Source organism: Hylobates moloch, unplaced genomic scaffold (assembly GCF_009828535.3).
Source record: "Hylobates moloch isolate HMO894 unplaced genomic scaffold, HMol_V3 SCAFFOLD_19, whole genome shotgun sequence".
NCBI lineage: Eukaryota > Metazoa > Chordata > Mammalia > Primates > Hylobatidae > Hylobates > Hylobates moloch.
In genome coordinates this window covers 34804294-34820844 of record NW_026652294.1, presented here as the reverse complement: position 1 = coordinate 34820844, position 16551 = coordinate 34804294, and the positions used below count along the sequence as shown (strand labels likewise).

General features: G+C 55.3%; 1 protein-coding gene across 1 annotated transcript in view; it reads left to right on the top strand.

Moving 5' to 3' along the window:
- The window catches only part of ITGAE (integrin subunit alpha E), a 73610-nt gene that overhangs the window by 23326 nt on the left and 33733 nt on the right, over positions 1-16551 (top strand). Inside the window, exons 3-16 of the mRNA XM_032138917.2 lie at positions 1080-1171; positions 3077-3144; positions 3542-3659; positions 3885-4046; positions 4751-4866; positions 5484-5635; positions 7186-7339; positions 7931-8081; positions 9460-9527; positions 10371-10515; positions 11642-11784; positions 12140-12280; positions 13554-13778; positions 14882-15012. Of these exons, the coding sequence (XP_031994808.2) occupies positions 1080-1171; positions 3077-3144; positions 3542-3659; positions 3885-4046; positions 4751-4866; positions 5484-5635; positions 7186-7339; positions 7931-8081; positions 9460-9527; positions 10371-10515; positions 11642-11784; positions 12140-12280; positions 13554-13778; positions 14882-15012 (1866 nt within the window). The remainder of the gene's footprint in view (positions 1-1079; positions 1172-3076; positions 3145-3541; positions 3660-3884; positions 4047-4750; positions 4867-5483; positions 5636-7185; positions 7340-7930; positions 8082-9459; positions 9528-10370; positions 10516-11641; positions 11785-12139; positions 12281-13553; positions 13779-14881; positions 15013-16551) is intronic.

Below are 16551 nucleotides of genomic sequence, written 5' to 3'. Positions count from 1 at the left end.
CTAATCATGCGCTTCCCCTTTATAAAGTCCTCCATGGCTTCCTACTGCCCTCCACAGAAAGACCTTGGATTTGGTTCACTGTTACCACCAAGCCCCCCGTCCCCTCCCCACCATCCTCTATGACAAACCCCAGAGCTCACTCTGTCTCAGGACAGCGCAGTTCTCCTGGGCAACGTGGATGGTGAGAATGTTGAGGCTGTCCCTGGAATCTGCCGTCTCCCTGGACTGGGCCTGGGTGGGGGCAAGAAGTTTGCAGTCAGGAGGCACAGCTCTTGAGGCTGCCTTAATCAGGCTGAGGCAGCCACCCCCAAACCTCCAGTTCTTTTATTTATTTATTTATTTATGAGACGAAGTCTCACTCTGTCCCCCAGGCTGGAGTGCAGTGGCGTGATCTCAGCTCACTGCAACCTCCGCCTCCCAGGTTCAAGCGTTTCTCCTGCCTCAGCCTCCCGAGTAGCTGGGACTACAGGCACATGCCACCATGCCTGGCTAATTTTTGTATTTTTAGTAGACACGGGGTTGTGCCATATTGATCAGGCTGGTCTCAAACTCCTGACCTCAGGTGATCCACCTGCCTCAGCCTCCCAAAGTGCTGGGATTACAGGTGTGAGCCGCCGCGCCCGGCCTCCAAACCTCCAGTTCTGACGGACCCACAGGATGGGCACCAGCATACTCTTCTCAGGAACTAAGGCCAGGCAGGGCAGGTCCCCTGGGTGGCCCACCAGGAAGCCAGCATTGCCCGCCAGCAGAACCAACCCCAACGCTGGTGGTTTTCTGGCCTCCCCATCCCTATCCCCACAAGAGAGCAGAGTTTTTATTAACCATCAGTATCACCCCTTCTTTGTCAGGGTAGACAGCAGGCAGAGAGGGGTTGCATTTAACCATTTCCTGCCTGGTGCTGTGTAGAAGCAGAGGTTGGGCAAATGTCTTCCCCATAATCCAGAGTCTGGGCTAGGAATCTGCTGGCCAGACAGGGAGCCTGTGAGCCCAGGCAACTGGAATGGGAAGGGTGCTGGGCAGGCAGGGAGAAGACAAAGCACATCAGCCAGCTCAGCTTTGCAACCTCCCCTCCCACTCAGGCTCCTGGTCACCAGCCCCAGAACCAAGAGGACACCAGGGCCCCTCCATCGATGTTCCCTTGTCCAGGATGAAATCATTTGCCATCCTGTAGGTAAGTCAGCCCCAATTCCAGAGAATGCTCCCCAGGACCCCCTTTCTAGCAAAATCCCCCTCCTCTAAACTCAAACCATTCCACCCCCAGCCTGCCTAATCCAGCCCGTTCACCCCTTGACTCTAGCATCACCCACAGCAAGATTCCATCCCGATGCCCAGTCCCCACCCCAACCCAATCCTAATCCCCGGCCACCGTTCCGGATGCAATCCTAGCAACAGAAACGATACCTACAATGTATTGCGTGCCCACCATGTGCCCAGCAGTCCTCTGAGTCATTCCGTTTTCATCCTCAAAACCACACCATTTATAGAGAGGAAGCTACAGTTCAGAGAATGTAAGTCTTTTGGTTGCCAGTATGACCAAGTTCACACTTTTAGTGTTGGTGGCTGATTCGAAACTCTAGCCCTTCCTGATACAACTCATCACACCTCAGTGGAATTCACCCCCTACCTATTCAGTCTAACTGTGGCCATCCTAGTAACTGGCATGGGGCCTGACATATTATTAGGTGCTCAATAAATGCCATTTGAATGAATGAATGAATGAATGAACCTGATTCACCCATTAAACTCTATCCATCCTACCCAATCAAACTCAGGTCACAGATTTACTGACAACCTCTTGGCCATATATATATATATAGAATCCATGTCTGAGGCTGGGGGCCATGGCTCACGCCTGTAATCCTAGCACTTTGGGAAGCCAAGGCGGGTGGATCATTTGAGGTCAGGAGTTCGAGACCAGCCTGGCCAATATGGTGAAACCCCATCTCTACTAAAAATACAAAAATTAGCCAGACATGGTGGTGCGTGCCTATAATCCCAGCTAATTGGGAGGCTGAGGCAGAAGAATCGCTTGAACCCAGGAGGTGGAGGTTACAGTGAGCTGAGATTGTATCACTGGACTCCAGCCTGGGCAACACAGCAAGACTGTTTTAAAAAAAAATCCTGCCGGGCGCAGCGGCTCACCCATGTAATCCCAGCACTTTGGGAGGCCGAGGCGGGCGGATCATGAGGTCAGGAGATCGAGGCCATCCTGGCTAACATGGTGAAACCCCGTCTCTACTAAGAATACAAAAAGAAATTAGCCGGGCGTGGTGGTGGGCGCCTGTAGTCCCAGGGAGGACTTGGGAGGACCAGGGAGGACTTCGGAGGCTGAGGCAGGAGAATGTCGTGAACCCGGGAGGCGGAGCTTGCAGTGAGCCGAGATCGCGTCACTGCACTCCAGCCTGGGCGAGAGAAAGACGCCATCTCAAAAAAAAAAAATCCTTGTCTAAGAGGCACTCAGTTGAACAGACTCAATATCAGTCCAGTAGGGTTGACTGAGTGATTCCATGACTGAAAAATAAGACAGTATCCTGAGGCTGACAGTGGGGAGGACGAGGAAGGAGCTACCATTTCTGCCCCTGATGCTGGGGGCAGTAAGATTCCCCAGGATGGGTCTGTGAGGCTGATGAGTTCCTCGGTCCACACAGCCAGTCCCGCTGGCGGTTCCTCGGTCCACACAGCCAGTCCCACGGTATCTTGCACATTCCTTGCCACTTACGTACCCACCAGGCAGTGCTTCTCCACCCACCTGCCCGACCAAGCCCACTGAGGAAAAGCAGGAGGTATCAGCTATTGCTGAACGCCCATCACCAGGTTCACAAGGCTGGGCATAGAGCAGACGTCAATGGACACGTGTTGAAAGGGTCAGCAAATGAGCCCCGGGGATGGGCACTCGGCCCTGAACGTGTCGAGTCCTGACCTTGGAGGCCCCCGTTCTAGCTTTCTAGAGGCTTCTCTGAGTGGCCAACAGTTCCTCATGGGGGCCTGACCAAGGTGGCTCTGTGCCCTCTGACCTTGGCTTCGGGTCTTTGCCTCCCAGAGTCCCCTCCTCCTCACCGGGGCTTAACTTTTTCAGAGCATGTCCCCATCCCCAAGGGGAGGCACCGGGGAGTGACCGTTGTCCGGAGCCACCACGGTGTTTTGGTGAGTGCATGAGCGAGAGGAGGGAGGGCCTCAGGGAGGCTGGTGCTAACCCTCGTGGTTGACCCTGGTGTTGAGACCGGTTCTGACTGGCGTGCTATTCCCGAGGCTGAGTCTAGCGTCTCCCTGGTGCCAACCCCAGGGCTCACTGTAGCTCTGACCACCTGTGCTGATACCAGGGCTGACCTAGGTATTCCCTGTGACCCAGCACACTCCTGCAGGTGTCGGCCTCAGCCTCGACCCCAGCACTGACTCCTACACCTGGTGAGGGGTGGGCCAGCCGTTCCTGTGCCCCCTGCCTGGTTGAGCCACTGAGTTCTGGAATGGAGGTGAGAATGTGGCTGTGGCTTGGGAACAGGGGATGACCTGGTGTTTCCCTACCCTCTCTTCCCTCCCCCAGATATGCATTCAAGTGCTGGTCCGGAAGCCTCACAGCCTCAGCTCAGAACTCACAGGCACCTGTACCCTCCTGGGCCCTGACCTCCGTCCCCAGGCTCAGGCCAACTTCTTCGACCTTGGTAAGGATTGGACATTCACTGGCCTTGGATAGCTCTAAAGAGAGCTCCTTGGTCTCCAAGAAAAGGCACCAGCTCACAGCAGATGCAGTGGGACACAGACCCACAGTGGAGCAAGGCAGGGTTGAGGTGTCACATGAAAGGAATCAGGGCAGAACCATGTGTGAGTGTGCTCAGGCAAGGATGGAGCCTTTCTGACTCTGAGCTCTTCCATGTATGTTTTTAAAGAAAGTCTCCTGGATCCAGATACACATGTGGACACTGGAGACTGCTATAGCAATAAAGAAGGCGGCGGAGGAGAGGACACGAACACAGCCAGGCGGCGCCGGGCTCTGGAGAAGGAGGAGGAGGAAGACGAGGAGGAGGAAGACGAGGAGGAGGAGGAAGCTGGTGAGAAGAGGCAGATCTGGGTTGCTCTGAGTCTATCAGAGCCAACTCCTAGGCTGGCGGCCTCCAAGGGTGAGGGGTGCCTCAGTCTGAGAGATGGGGAGCAGTGGCTGGACTTTACAGGCCTGACCAGTACCAGCTCCACCCACTCTTTCTTATAAATGGGGAAACTGAGGCTCAGAGAGTGGTAGTGATGGGGATGGCTCACACAGCACGCAAAGCTTGACCAGGTTCTAGCTTTCTTTTTGAAGGTGGAGACAAAAGCTTCTCTCTTGGGGCAGGTGTGGTGGCTCATGCCTGTAATCCCAGCACTTTGGGAGGCCGAAGTGGGTGGATCACTTGAGGTCAGGAGTTTGAGACCAGCCTGGCCAACATGGTGAAACCCCAACTCTACTAAAAAATTCAAAAATTAGCCAGGCATGGTGGTGTGCACCTGTAGTCCCAGCTACTTGGGAGGCTGAGGCAGGAGGATTGCTTGAACCCAGGAGTCGGAGGCTGCAGTGAGCTGAGATCCCACCACTGCCCTCCAGTCTGGGCAACAGAGTGAAGCTCCATCTCAAAAAAAAAAAGCTTCCCTCTTGGGAGCTTCTCCAACTTCTTCCCTGAACTGAGCCCTCAGGGCTGTGTGGGGGCATGTGCCCTACACATGCTGCCCTCACATCTGCCTCACATCCCATGCCCACTCCTGACCTTTTTGTCTTGGCCAGGCACCGAGATTGCCATCATCCTGGATGGCTCAGGAAGCATTGATCCTCCGGACTTTCAGAGAGCCAAAGACTTCATCTCCAATATGATGAGGAACTTCTATGAAAAGTGTTTTGAGGTGGGCTTCCCTAAGAGCTGGTTATCACTTATCTATTGCTGAGAATTGCCCTACCTCAGAACAACAATCACCGCATTTGCTCACAATTCTATGGGTCAGATACTTGGGCTGGGCTCAGCTGGATGATTCTTCTGTCCATCTTGCCTGGAGTTACCGTGGAGCTGCAGGCATCTGGTTGCTTGACTGGGGCTGGATGGCCTAAGATGACCTCACTCACTTGTCTGGACCATGTGTCTTTAGCAGGCCAGCCCAGCTTTTTCATGGCAGCAACATTCTAAGAGGGCCAGATCCAATGCATGCAAGTATTTTTCAAGTCTCTAATTACATCACATTTGCTGATGTCTCATTGGCCAAAGCCAGTCATATGGCCAATCTCATCGTCAGTATGGAGGGCACTACACAGGGAGCTAGGGAGAAGCCTATGATTCACTGGGGGCCTTACTATCACACCCTTCTCCACCCCGACTCACTTAGAGATTTTGCTCTGCCTTAGCATCTCTTTCTGCCCAGGGATAAGGTAGAAGGAGTGGATTTTTCTGCTGCTTCCAGGGGGAGCCATTTCAGGGGCAGAGGTGGCAATTCTTCCAAACTCCTGCCCTCCTGCCCATCCCCTGCAGTGCAACTTTGCCTTGGTGCAGTATGGAGGAGTGATCCAGACTGAGTTTGACCTTCGGGACAGCCAGGATGTGATGGCCTCCCTCGCCAGAGTCCAGAACATCACTCAAGTGGGGAGTGTCACCAAGACTGCCTCAGCCATGCAACACGTCTTGTGAGTGTGGGGGCTGCAGGAATTATTCTGGCCATGCTCAGAGTCTCTGTGGCATCATGCTTGGAGGAAGTGGCTGGACAGAACTGCAGGAGAAGAGAATTAGGGCTCCAGCCTTTCCCTGGCTGAGAGAGAACGTGAGGGATGATACCTCAAGGCTGTCCTCCAAAAAGCCTTCCAAAGACTCCCTCTTGTGAGAGGCAGGAGAGCAGAGTGCTCAGTGCACAGGCTGGCTGGGTTCAGATCTGAGCTCTGTTTTTGTTTGTTTGTTTGTTTATTTGTTTTTGAGATGGAGTCTCGCTCTGTTGCCCAGGCTGGAGTGCAGTGGCACGATCTCGGCTCACTGCAAGCTCCGCCTCCCGGGTTCACGCCATTCTCCTGCCTCAGCCTCCCGAGTAGCTGGGACTACAAGCGCCCGCCACCACACCCGGCTAATTTTTTGTATTTTTAGTAGAGGTGGGGTTTCACTGTGTTAGCCAGGATGGTCTCGATCTCCTGACCTCGTGATCCACCCGCCTCGGCCTCCCAAAGTGCTGGGATTACAGGCGTGCGCCACCGCGCCCCGCCTCAGCTCTGGTTTGTATCTGTGTGACCCCGGGCAAACTGAAGGACCTTGTGACCTGTGCTTCAGTTTCCTCACTTTAAAAATGAGAAAAATAGGCTGAGCGCAGTAGCTCATGCTTGTAATCCCAGCACTTTGGGAGGCGAACGCAGGTGGATCACCTGAGGTCAGGAGTTCGAGACCAGTCTGGCCAACATGGTGAAACCCCGTCTCTACTCAAAATACAAAGTTAGCTGGGTGTGGTGGTGGGTGCCTGTAATCCCAGCTACTCGGGAGGCTGAGGCAGGGAGAATCGCTTGAACTCAGGAGGCGGAGATTGCAGTGAGCTGAGATCATGCCACTGCAGTCCAGCCTGGGCGACAGAGCGAGACTCCATCTGTCTCAAAAAATAATAATAATAATAATAATAAAATAAATAAATGAGAATAATAATAGTACTCACAGCTTGGAGCAGTGGCTTGTGCCTATAGTTCCAGCTACTCAGGAAGCTGAGGCAGGAGGATTGCTTGAGCCCAGGAGTTCAAGGATGCAGTGAGCCATGATCACACCACTGCCCTCCAGCCTGGGTGACAGAGTGAGACGCTGTCTGTAAAAAAGAAAGAAAAATAATAGCACTTGCCTGATAGATTTTCACGGTTGGATGGGTTAAAATATACAGTGTTTACAACAGTGCCTGGCACATGATAAGTGCCATGTGAGTATTATCTATCGTCTTAATATCATTACTTTTCCTGTACGCACACAAGAGGAATAGACTGCCAGCCAGCACCTTTCTGCTGGGAGCAGGTGAGAAGCAAGAACACCTGTGTTGCAGCCCTCCCTCTGCCCAGCCTCGCTGCGTGATTTAAGGGGGCATCACCCCGTTCTCTGGGTCTTTCGGGAGGATTGTGAACCCTCCCAATTCTGATACAGGTCAGAGAATAAAGTCTCTCCTGGAGCTCGGTCATTCCTCCGGCAAAGCTCTCTTCCTCATTTACTCTCCCCTGCTTAGAGACAGCATCTTCACCTCAAGCCACGGCTCCAGAAGAAAGGCATCCAAGGTCATGGTGGTGCTCACCGATGGTGGCATATTCGAGGACCCCCTCGACCTTACGACAGTCATCAACTCCCCCAAAATGCAGGGTGTGGAGCGCTTTGCCATTGGGGTAAGAGCCAGGAGCCAGGAGGCACCTCCTGAACCTGCACAGCCTGGGGTGGGGGGGAGCCAGGGTTGTCGATGGGGGCTTTTCTGTAAGCAGCTTATCCAGACCCTGTTCTATTCACAAATGCTCCTCTTCTCCCCATGCCCTGTCATCCCCGAGAGGGCTCATTTCCCCATGGTGGTCACAGCTTACTGGCCAAATAGTGATGGGAGAGCCACAGGAAACACACCAAGGAAGGTTCCTGGAGGACCGTGATGCCAAGCTGAGTCCTGCCAGACAAACGGGAGTAGCTGGCCTAGGGCACAGGGGAGGCAGAGAAGGGCCTGCAGGCAGAGGGAACAGCATGTGCAGAGGTGAGGAGGAGCTTGGTGTGTTCAGGAGAACAATATACTTGTTTTACACAGTTTTACCACTTTGGTAAAACTGGAATTTTGCCCAGAGTGTGTGCAGAACAGGGAGCAGGGAAAGGAGGAGAAAGGAAGGAAGGAGACAGGTAACGGAGGGCCCCAGAGGCCAGGTGGAGGGGCTCAGTTCTCTCCCTGGGACTGGGGAATCCACGCAGCGCTGACTTGCTGACCCAGGCCCTCTGTGCAGGTGGGAGAAGAATTTAAGAGTGCTAGGACTGAGAGGGAACTGAACCAGATCGCCTCAGACCCGAATGAGACCCATGCTTTCAAGGTGACCAACTACATGGCGCTGGATGGGCTGCTGAGCAAACTGCGGCACAACATCATCAGCATGGAAGGTGAGGGCTCCGGGACCCACCCCACCGCAGGAGGCCCGAGCCTGTGCTCCAGCCCCGCCTCTGCCCCATCTTCATGTGGTTTCTCTGAGCAACTCCCATCATCTCCCTGAGCCTCAGCTCTTCCATGTCTAAAAAGGGAATGGCCGGGTGTGGTGGCTCACGCCTGCGATCCCAACACTTTGGGAGACAGAGGCGGGTGAATCGCTTGAGGCCAGGAATTCGAGACCCGCTTGGGCAACATGGCGAAACCCCATCTCTACTAAAACAAAAATTAGCTGGGGCCGGGTGTGGTGGCTTACGCCCGTAATCCCAACACTCTGGGAGGCCAAGGCCGGTGGATCACCTGAGGTCTGGAATTCGAGACCAGCCTGGCCAACATGGTGAAATCCTGTTTCTACTAAAAATATAAAAAAATGTAGCCAGGTGTGGTGTGCACGCCTGTGATCCCAGCTACTCAGGAGCCTGAGGCAGAAGAATCACTTGAATTCAGGAGGCGGAGGTTGCAGTGAGCCAAGATCGCACACTGCACTCCAGGATGGGTGACAGAGCGAGGCTCCGTCTCAAAAAAAAAAAAAAATTAGCCAGGCGTGGTGGCGCATGACCTGTATTCCCAGCTACTTGGGAAGCTAAGGCACCAGGTCACTTGACCTCGGGAGGCGCAGGTTGCAGTGAGCTGATATTGAGCCATGGCACTCCAGCCTGAGCAACAGAGCGAGACACTGTCTCAAAAAAAAAAAAAAAGGCCGGGCGCGGTGGCTCAAGCCTGTAATCCCAGCACTTTGGGAGGCCGAGGCGGGTGGATCACGAGGTCAGGAGATCGAGACCATCCTGGCTAACACGGTGAAACCCCGTCTCTACTAAAAAATACAAAAAAATTAGCCGGGCGTGTTGGTGGGCGCCTGTGGTCCCAGCTACTCGGGAGGCTGAGGCAGGAGAATGGCGTGAATCCAGGAGGTGGAGGTTGCGGTGAGCCGAGATCGCGCCACCGCACTCCAGCCTGGGGGACAGAGAAAGACTCCGTCTCAAAAAAAAAAAAAAAAAAAAAAAAAAAAAGCAACAATATCCCCAGGCCTCCTTGCGTCCCAGAATCTCCATGACGCTCTGATGAACTGAGCTGGTGCTGGAGAAACAAGGATGACTGGGGCATAGTCCCTTCTCCCAGGAGCTCACAGAGGAGGAAACTGAGGCCTAGAGATAGTGAACTGCCCAGACAGTAGTTGCTCAAGGAGAACCTGGGTCTCTACCCTCAGCCGGGGGCTCTTCCTGTTAAACCAAGCATAGTTCCCTCTGGGAGTGAGGCCAAGCTGGACTGTCCCCTGACTCAGTTTCTCCCTTCACCTCGGCCCACAGCAGTCTCACTGGGCTTCTTGGCTTGCAGGCACGGTCGGAGACGCCCTTCACTACCAGCTGGCACAGATCGGCTTCAGTGCCCAGATCCTGGATGAGGTACGTGGCTGACTCAGCACCAGGCAGGCTTGCCCATTGGGGAGGGGCCCAGGACACCTAGGATTCAGGGACTCCTGCCTCCCATCCAGGGCTCTGCCCTACCTGTGGTGATTCCTCTAAAACAGCCATTTTATTTTATTTATTTATTTATTTTGAGACGGACTCTTGCTCTGTCGCCCAGGCTGGAGTGCAGTGGTGCAATCTCGGCTCACTGCAACCTCCGCCTCCCAGGTTCAAGCGAGTCTCCTGCCTCAGCCTCCCGAGTAGCTGGGATTATAGGCGCGTGCCACCATGCCTGGCTAATTTTTGTTTTCTTAATAGAGACGGGATTTCGCCATGTTGGCCAGGCTGGTCTGGAACTCCTCAGGTGATCCACCGGCTTCGGCCTCCCAGAGTGCTGGGATTACAGGTCTGAGCCACCGCGCCCGGCCTGAAAGAGCCATTTTAGGATAAAGGGAAACATTTCTGCGTGCTCACCTTAATCTGGACCACTGAGATAGACAAAAGGGTGGCCATATTGATTACAGGTGGTCGCTTTTTTCCGTGTGCTCAAACATCCAGTTGTTCCCCTGAATACAGACCAGTCAACAGGACTCGGCCTGGGTCAGCTTACCAACCAAACTGCTTGCTTCTCCCGGAGGAGGGAGTGCAAGGGCACGAGGCAGGAGCCCAGTGTTGGCCATCTCACCTTCCCGCCTGCATCTCTGGCCAGGCGGACACTAGACCACCGAACGCCCCCCTTCTCCCAGCCAGGTTAGCCGCGCTGGCCCAGAGACCCGCGGCCACCGTGGCCCGGCCCTGGGTCCCTCCCACTCATCTGGGCCCCATCCCCGTCCCCTTCAGCGGCAGGTGCTGCTCGGCGCCGTCGGGGCCTTTGACTGGTCCGGAGGGGCGCTGCTCTACGACACACGCAGCCGCCGGGGCCACTTCCTGAACCAGACAGCGGCGGCGGCGGCGGACGCGGAGGCTGCGCAGTACAGCTACCTGGGTGAGGGCGGGGCCTGGGGCGGGGCTACCTGGTGAGGGCGGGGCCTGGGGGGGCTACCTGGGCGAGGGCGGGGCCTACCTGGGCGAGGGTAGGGCCTGGGGGCCACCTGAGGAGCGAGGGGCCAGGAGGCTACCTGGGCGAGGGCGGGGCCTGTGGGCTACTTGTGCGAGGGCGGGGCCGGGGGGGGCTACCTGGGAGACGGCGGGGCCTGGAGGTTACCTGGGGAGGGCGGGGCCTGGAGGTTACCTGGGGAGGGCGGGACCTAGAGGCCACCTGGGCAAGGGCGGGGCCGAGATGGGGACACCGAGGCTGCGCATTAGGCTGCACTTGAGGTTTCCGAATGGGGGCGGGATCTGGTCAGTCACATGGGCCGAGGGGCGGGTCCTCGTTAGGGACCCTGAGGCTGAACTACAGCCTCCTGGATAGGTACAGGGCCTGTCAGGTACACCAGGCAGAGCAGCCACCCAGGGGAGGGCGGGGCCTCTCCATTAATAATAGTGGTGCAGTAGCTCACGCCTGTAATCCCAGGAGGTCGAGGCGGGCGGATCGCCTGAGGTCTGGAGACCAGCCTGGACAACATGGCAAAACCCTGTCTCTACTAAAAATACAAAAATTAGCTGGGCGTGGTGGCGGATGCCTGTAGTCCCACGTACTCGGAAGGCTGAGGCGCAAGAATCGCTTGAACCCGGGAGGTGGAGGTTGCAATGAGCCAAGATTGTGCCACTGCACTCCAGCGCGGGCGATAGACCGAGACTCTGTCTCAAAAATAAATAAATAAATAAATAAAAATACTAATAGTTGTGGGCGTCCTCTCACCCCTCTTCTCGGTCCTGCTAGGGTGTGTGTGTGAGCGTGGGTAGTGAATGTGTGCGAACGAGTATTTTGAGCAAAGCTGCATACGTGACAGACAGCATGCGCATCACATCTGTGTGATGGGGATGTGTGTGACTGGCAAAGTGAGAGCGCTCGCTGATGCCGATTTTTAATATAGTGAGAAAGACAGTCTCTCCTATTTTGCCCCCCTCCCCAGGCCACTTTGAAGGCCTGACTGGGAAGGTGCCGGGGCCAAGAGAGAGGCCAGGTGGGAGCACACGGTGTGTTCACAGCCACACCACCCTTGCCCCAGGTTACGCCGTGGCCGTGCTGCACAAGACCTGCAGCCTCTCCTACGTCGCGGGGGCTCCACGGTACAAACATCATGGGGCTGTGTTTGAGTTCCAGAAGGAGGGCAGAGAGGCCAGCTTCCTGCCAGTGCTGGAGGGAGAGCAGGTACCTGCTGGGGAAAGCCTCCACCCCTTATGACGGATGGGGAATCTGGAGGCCCCAAGGGAAAGGGGTGGGTCTCACGGTGCACAGTGGGCCAAGGCCCAGGCTGGGTAAAACTCAGGCTCCTGAGTGGAGCTCGAGGGCTCTGCCTCAGCTCCGCATGTCTGATTGCTAGGCAGTTTCCTCCACCGTGGGGCCTGGGGTGCCCCTCCACTCGTCTGTTACTGTCAGTGAGCAAATTGATATGTAACGACCCAAATTGGGTGGTCCAGGAAGCACGTGGGCAGGGTTGTAGCCTTGTTGAGGGAAGGGTGGAGGAGCGGGGCTCCTGCTGAGCTGAGTTCCTTCTGGGCTGTAGATGGGGTCCTATTTTGGCTCTGAGCTGTGCCCTGTGGACATTGACATGGATGGAACCACGGACTTCTTGCTGGTGGGTGCTCCATTTTACCACGTTCATGGAGAAGAAGGCAGAGTCTACGTGTACCATCTCAGCAAGCAGGTGGGAGAGTCTCCATCTTCATGAGCTTGCTGAGGCTCTGGCACTCAGCCTGACACAGAGGTGATGGAGGCTGGGAGTGCCCTGGCCCTGCCTGGCACCAGTGGGCAGTGATGGGAGGTGCTCAGGCTGGATGGCCGCTGGGTGGGGCAGCGGCATCACTCTCCGCACCCACTTTCTTACCCAAGGGCAATCGTTGATGATAGTATCTCTAATATCTCTTTTGTTGTTGTTGTTGTTGTTGAGATGGAGTTTTGCTCTTGTTGCCCAGGCTGGAATGCAATGGCATGATCTCGGCTCACCGCAACCTCTGCCTCTGGGGTTCAAGAGATTCTCCTGCCTCAGCCTCCCGAGTAGCTGGGATTACAGGCATGGGCCACCACGTCCGGCTAATTTTGTACTTTTAGTACAGACAGGGTTTCTCCATGTTGGTCAGGCTGGTCTTGAACTCCTGACCTCAGGTGATCCACCCACCTCAGCCTCCCAAAGTGTTGAGATTACAGGCGTGAGCCACCTCCCCCAGCATTTTTTGTTTTTTCCAGACTGAGTCTCACTCTGTTGTCCATGCTGGAGTGTAGTGGTGCGATCTTGGCTTACTGCAACCTCCACCTCCTGGGTTCAAGTGATTCTTCTGCCTCAGCCGCCCAAGTAGCTGGGATTACAGGCATGTGCCACCACACCCGGCTAATTTTTGTATTTTTAGTAGAGATGGGGTTTCGCCATGTTAGCCAGGCTGGTCTCGAACTCCTGACCTCAGGTGATCCACCTACCTTGGCCTCCCAAAGTGATGGGATAATGGGCGTGAGTCACACGCCCAGCTGATAACATCTCTTACAGCTGCATAGTTGGCAAAGCCCGTTTAGTCCAGGATCTCACTTGTTTCTCACAGTAACTATGGGAGGTAGCTGCCACTCTCATCTTACGGGTGAGGAAGCTGGGGCTCGGTGAGCCTCAGTGATGCCAAGACTTGCTCAAGTGTACCTAGCATGTGTGTGGCAGAGCCACGAGTGAAACCCAGGCCTCTCATTTGCAGCAATGCACCCCTGCCCATGGAAGTAGAGGGGGGCGGGCTCTGAGTCCTGAACTTCCAGGTAGGAGGACCCCAGCTTTCCCCTCGTGCTCACTGTGTGACCTTGGGTAGGTCCCTGGCCTTTTCTGGGGCTCAAACTCCCTGCTGGAGAATCAGAATCCACCAGCCCAGTGAGCGTGCATCCTGGGTGGCAATGGAGTGGGCACCTAGCGCCCCTTCTTGAGGGCTGAGCTGTTTGCTTTACAGGATGGTTCCTTCTCCTTGGCACGCATACTGAGTGGGCACCCCGGGTTCATCAATGCCCGCTTTGGCTTTGCCATGGCGGCTATGGGGGATCTCAGTCAGGATAAGCTCACAGATGTGGCCATTGGGGCCCCCCTGGAAGGTTTCTGGACAGATGATGGTGCCAGCTTCGGCAGTGTGTATATCTACAACGGACACTGGGACGGCCTCTCCGCCAGCCCCTCGCAGGTGACCCATGGGGCCCTCTCCTTCCTCTCTTCTGGGGCTCTGACCTCTCCCAGATACGATGACCCAAGCCCCAGGTCGGCTTCAGTCCTAAGTGCTGGGCAGGTCTCGGGGATTGGGAATACCCAGTGAAAGAAAGAAGTCCCCCAGGCTGGGGGGAGCTTCCAGACCAGGGCCTCACCTCAGCCCCTTCAGGTTGGGGGGAGGTTGTGGCGGTACCTGTCTCCTTCCCTGGCCTATACCCCCTCCTTCCACCCACCTGCCTCGGGTCCCTGCTTCCTCTCTTTCTGTCCTTCGCTCCTATCTCCCACCCAGCACCTCCGCGCCTTATCCCTTGCCAGCCTCTCATACTGCATGTATTACGGGCACTTCCACCCACCTCCAGCTCCTCCTGAGCACCTCCACCTGGATGGCCCCCAGGCATCTCACTCCCACACGGCCCATCTGAGAGCACCTGCTTCCCCCAGACCTGATGCTCGTCTGAGACCTCATCCCCCTCCACACCCCACACCAGAAACCTTAGATGGTCCCTAGCACGCTCACACCCTGCACAGCCTGTCAGTTCCCACGTCCTCATGATTCTAGCTGTCTCCCAACTCTGGCCCCTTCTCTCCATCCCCACCCCTGTGGTCCCAGCCGAGGCCTTGCCATCCCTCTCCCAGCCCACCCAGCTTCCTCCTCCTCTCCATCTTCCACCCAGTGTCTTCAGTGCCATTTCTAAAGTGTTATCCTGATTATGTCACTTCAAAACAACAGAACCTTTGTTGACATCCCCACCCCCAAGCCCCACATCAAGCTTCCTTGTACCCCAATCCCCTGTGGTCCACCCCGTCCCTGGCCCTGGCTGCTTCTCAGAAGGCCCTGCTCTTTCCCCACGCCTCACTCTTTCCCTTACTCTCCCCTGTGAAGTCCCACCTGCCCTTCAAGGCTCCATCCAAATGCCACTTCCTCTGGGCAAGCTTTGCCCCCTCCTTCCTGGTGCTAGAGTGGGGGCTCCCTGGGGCTGGATGGTGCCTGCAGTGCTGATCGGGATAGACCATGAAAGGACTCCCTGCCCTGTTTCCCTCCCTTCCCTCGCCCCACGCCTTGTGTTTCTGCCTCCACAGCGGATCAGAGCCTCTACGGTGGCCCCAGGACTCCAGTACTTCGGCATGTCCATGGCTGGTGGCTTTGATATCAGTGGCGACGGCCTTGCCGACATCACTGTGGGCACTCTGGGCCGGGCGGTTGTGTTCCGGTAGGGCTCTGTCCTGCTTTCCGGGGCCCCAGGCCCAGCCTCACCCATTTGCCCTGCTCTAAATAGCTCCCCGCAGACATTGGGCACCGAGGGAGGGAGCCAGCACCGTGGTTGCGGGCACAGGCTCTGCAGGCTGCCTGTCTGGGTTTGAATCTCAGCTCTCAGCCCTCTCAGTGTGCCTTTGGGCAGGCTATTTAATTCTAAGACCTTACCTAGGAATTATAAGAGCACCTACCTCCCAGAGCTATGAGGATCAGGCAAGTGAATATATGCAAAGTATTTAGCACAGTGCTCAGTGATGGCTATGATTATTCAGAATTGCAGAGTTTTGTTTTTGTTTTTGGTTTTTTGTGTTTTTTTTTGAGACAGAGTCTTCCTTTTTTGCCCAGGCTGGAGTGCAGGGATGCAATCTCGGCTCACTGCAACCTCTGCCTCCCAGGTTCAAGCAATTCTCCTGCCTCAGCCTCCCGAGGAGCTGGGATTACAGGCATCTGCCACCACGCCCAGCTAATTTTTGTATTTTTAGTAGAGACAGGGTTTCACCATGTTGGCCAGGCTGGTCTTGAACTCCTGACCTCGTGATCCACCCGCCTCAGCCTCCCAAAGTGCTGGATTTACAGGCATGAGCCACTGCACCCGGCCAAGAATTGCAGAGTTTTTGTGCCCCATCCCTCAGTGAATGATCAAGTCCCATGGTTGTAAATGAGCTCACGGAGCGCCCGTCTGTCCCGTCCTCTCCACCAAGCTGCAGACTCACTGTCTACCCAGCACCTCTCTGGGCTGCCGCTCACAGTCATCCTGAAGTGAACACGTCTAAAAACAGAGCGCTTATCTCCCCCCACCCTTCGTTCCCCCAAATCTGTCCTGCCCTCAGGCTTTCTGTCTCAGCAAATGGCACCATCATCCACCTAGCAATTCAGGATGAAAACCTAGGTGTAGGGAAAAGAAAGGGAGATCAGACTGTTACTGTGTCTATACAGAAAGGAAAGCTATAAGAGACTCCATTTTGAAAAAGCCCTGTACTTTAAACAATTGCTTTGCTGAGATGTTGTTCATTTGTAGCTTTGCCCCAGCCACTTTGACCCAACCTGGAGCTCACAAAAACATGTGTTGTATAAAATCAAGGCTTAAGTGATCTAGGGCTGTGCAGGATGTGCCTTGTTAACAAAATGTTTACAGGCAGTATACTTGGTAAAAGTCATCGCCATTCTCTAGTCTCAGTAAACCAGGAGCACAATGCACTGCGGAAAGCCGCAGGGACCTCTGCCCTTGAAAGCGGGGTATTGTCCAATGTTTCTCCCCATGTGATAGTCTGAAATAAGGCCTCATGGGATGAGAAAGACCTGACTGTCCCCCAGCCCGACACTCGTAAAAGGTCTGTGCTGAGGTGGATTAGTAAAAGAGGAAAGCCTCTTGCAGTTGAGATGGAGGAAGGCCACAGTCTCTTGCCTGCCCCTGGGAACTGAATGTCTCGGTATAAAACCCGATTGTACATTTGTTCTATTCTGAGATAGGAGAAAAACCGCCCTATGGTGGGAG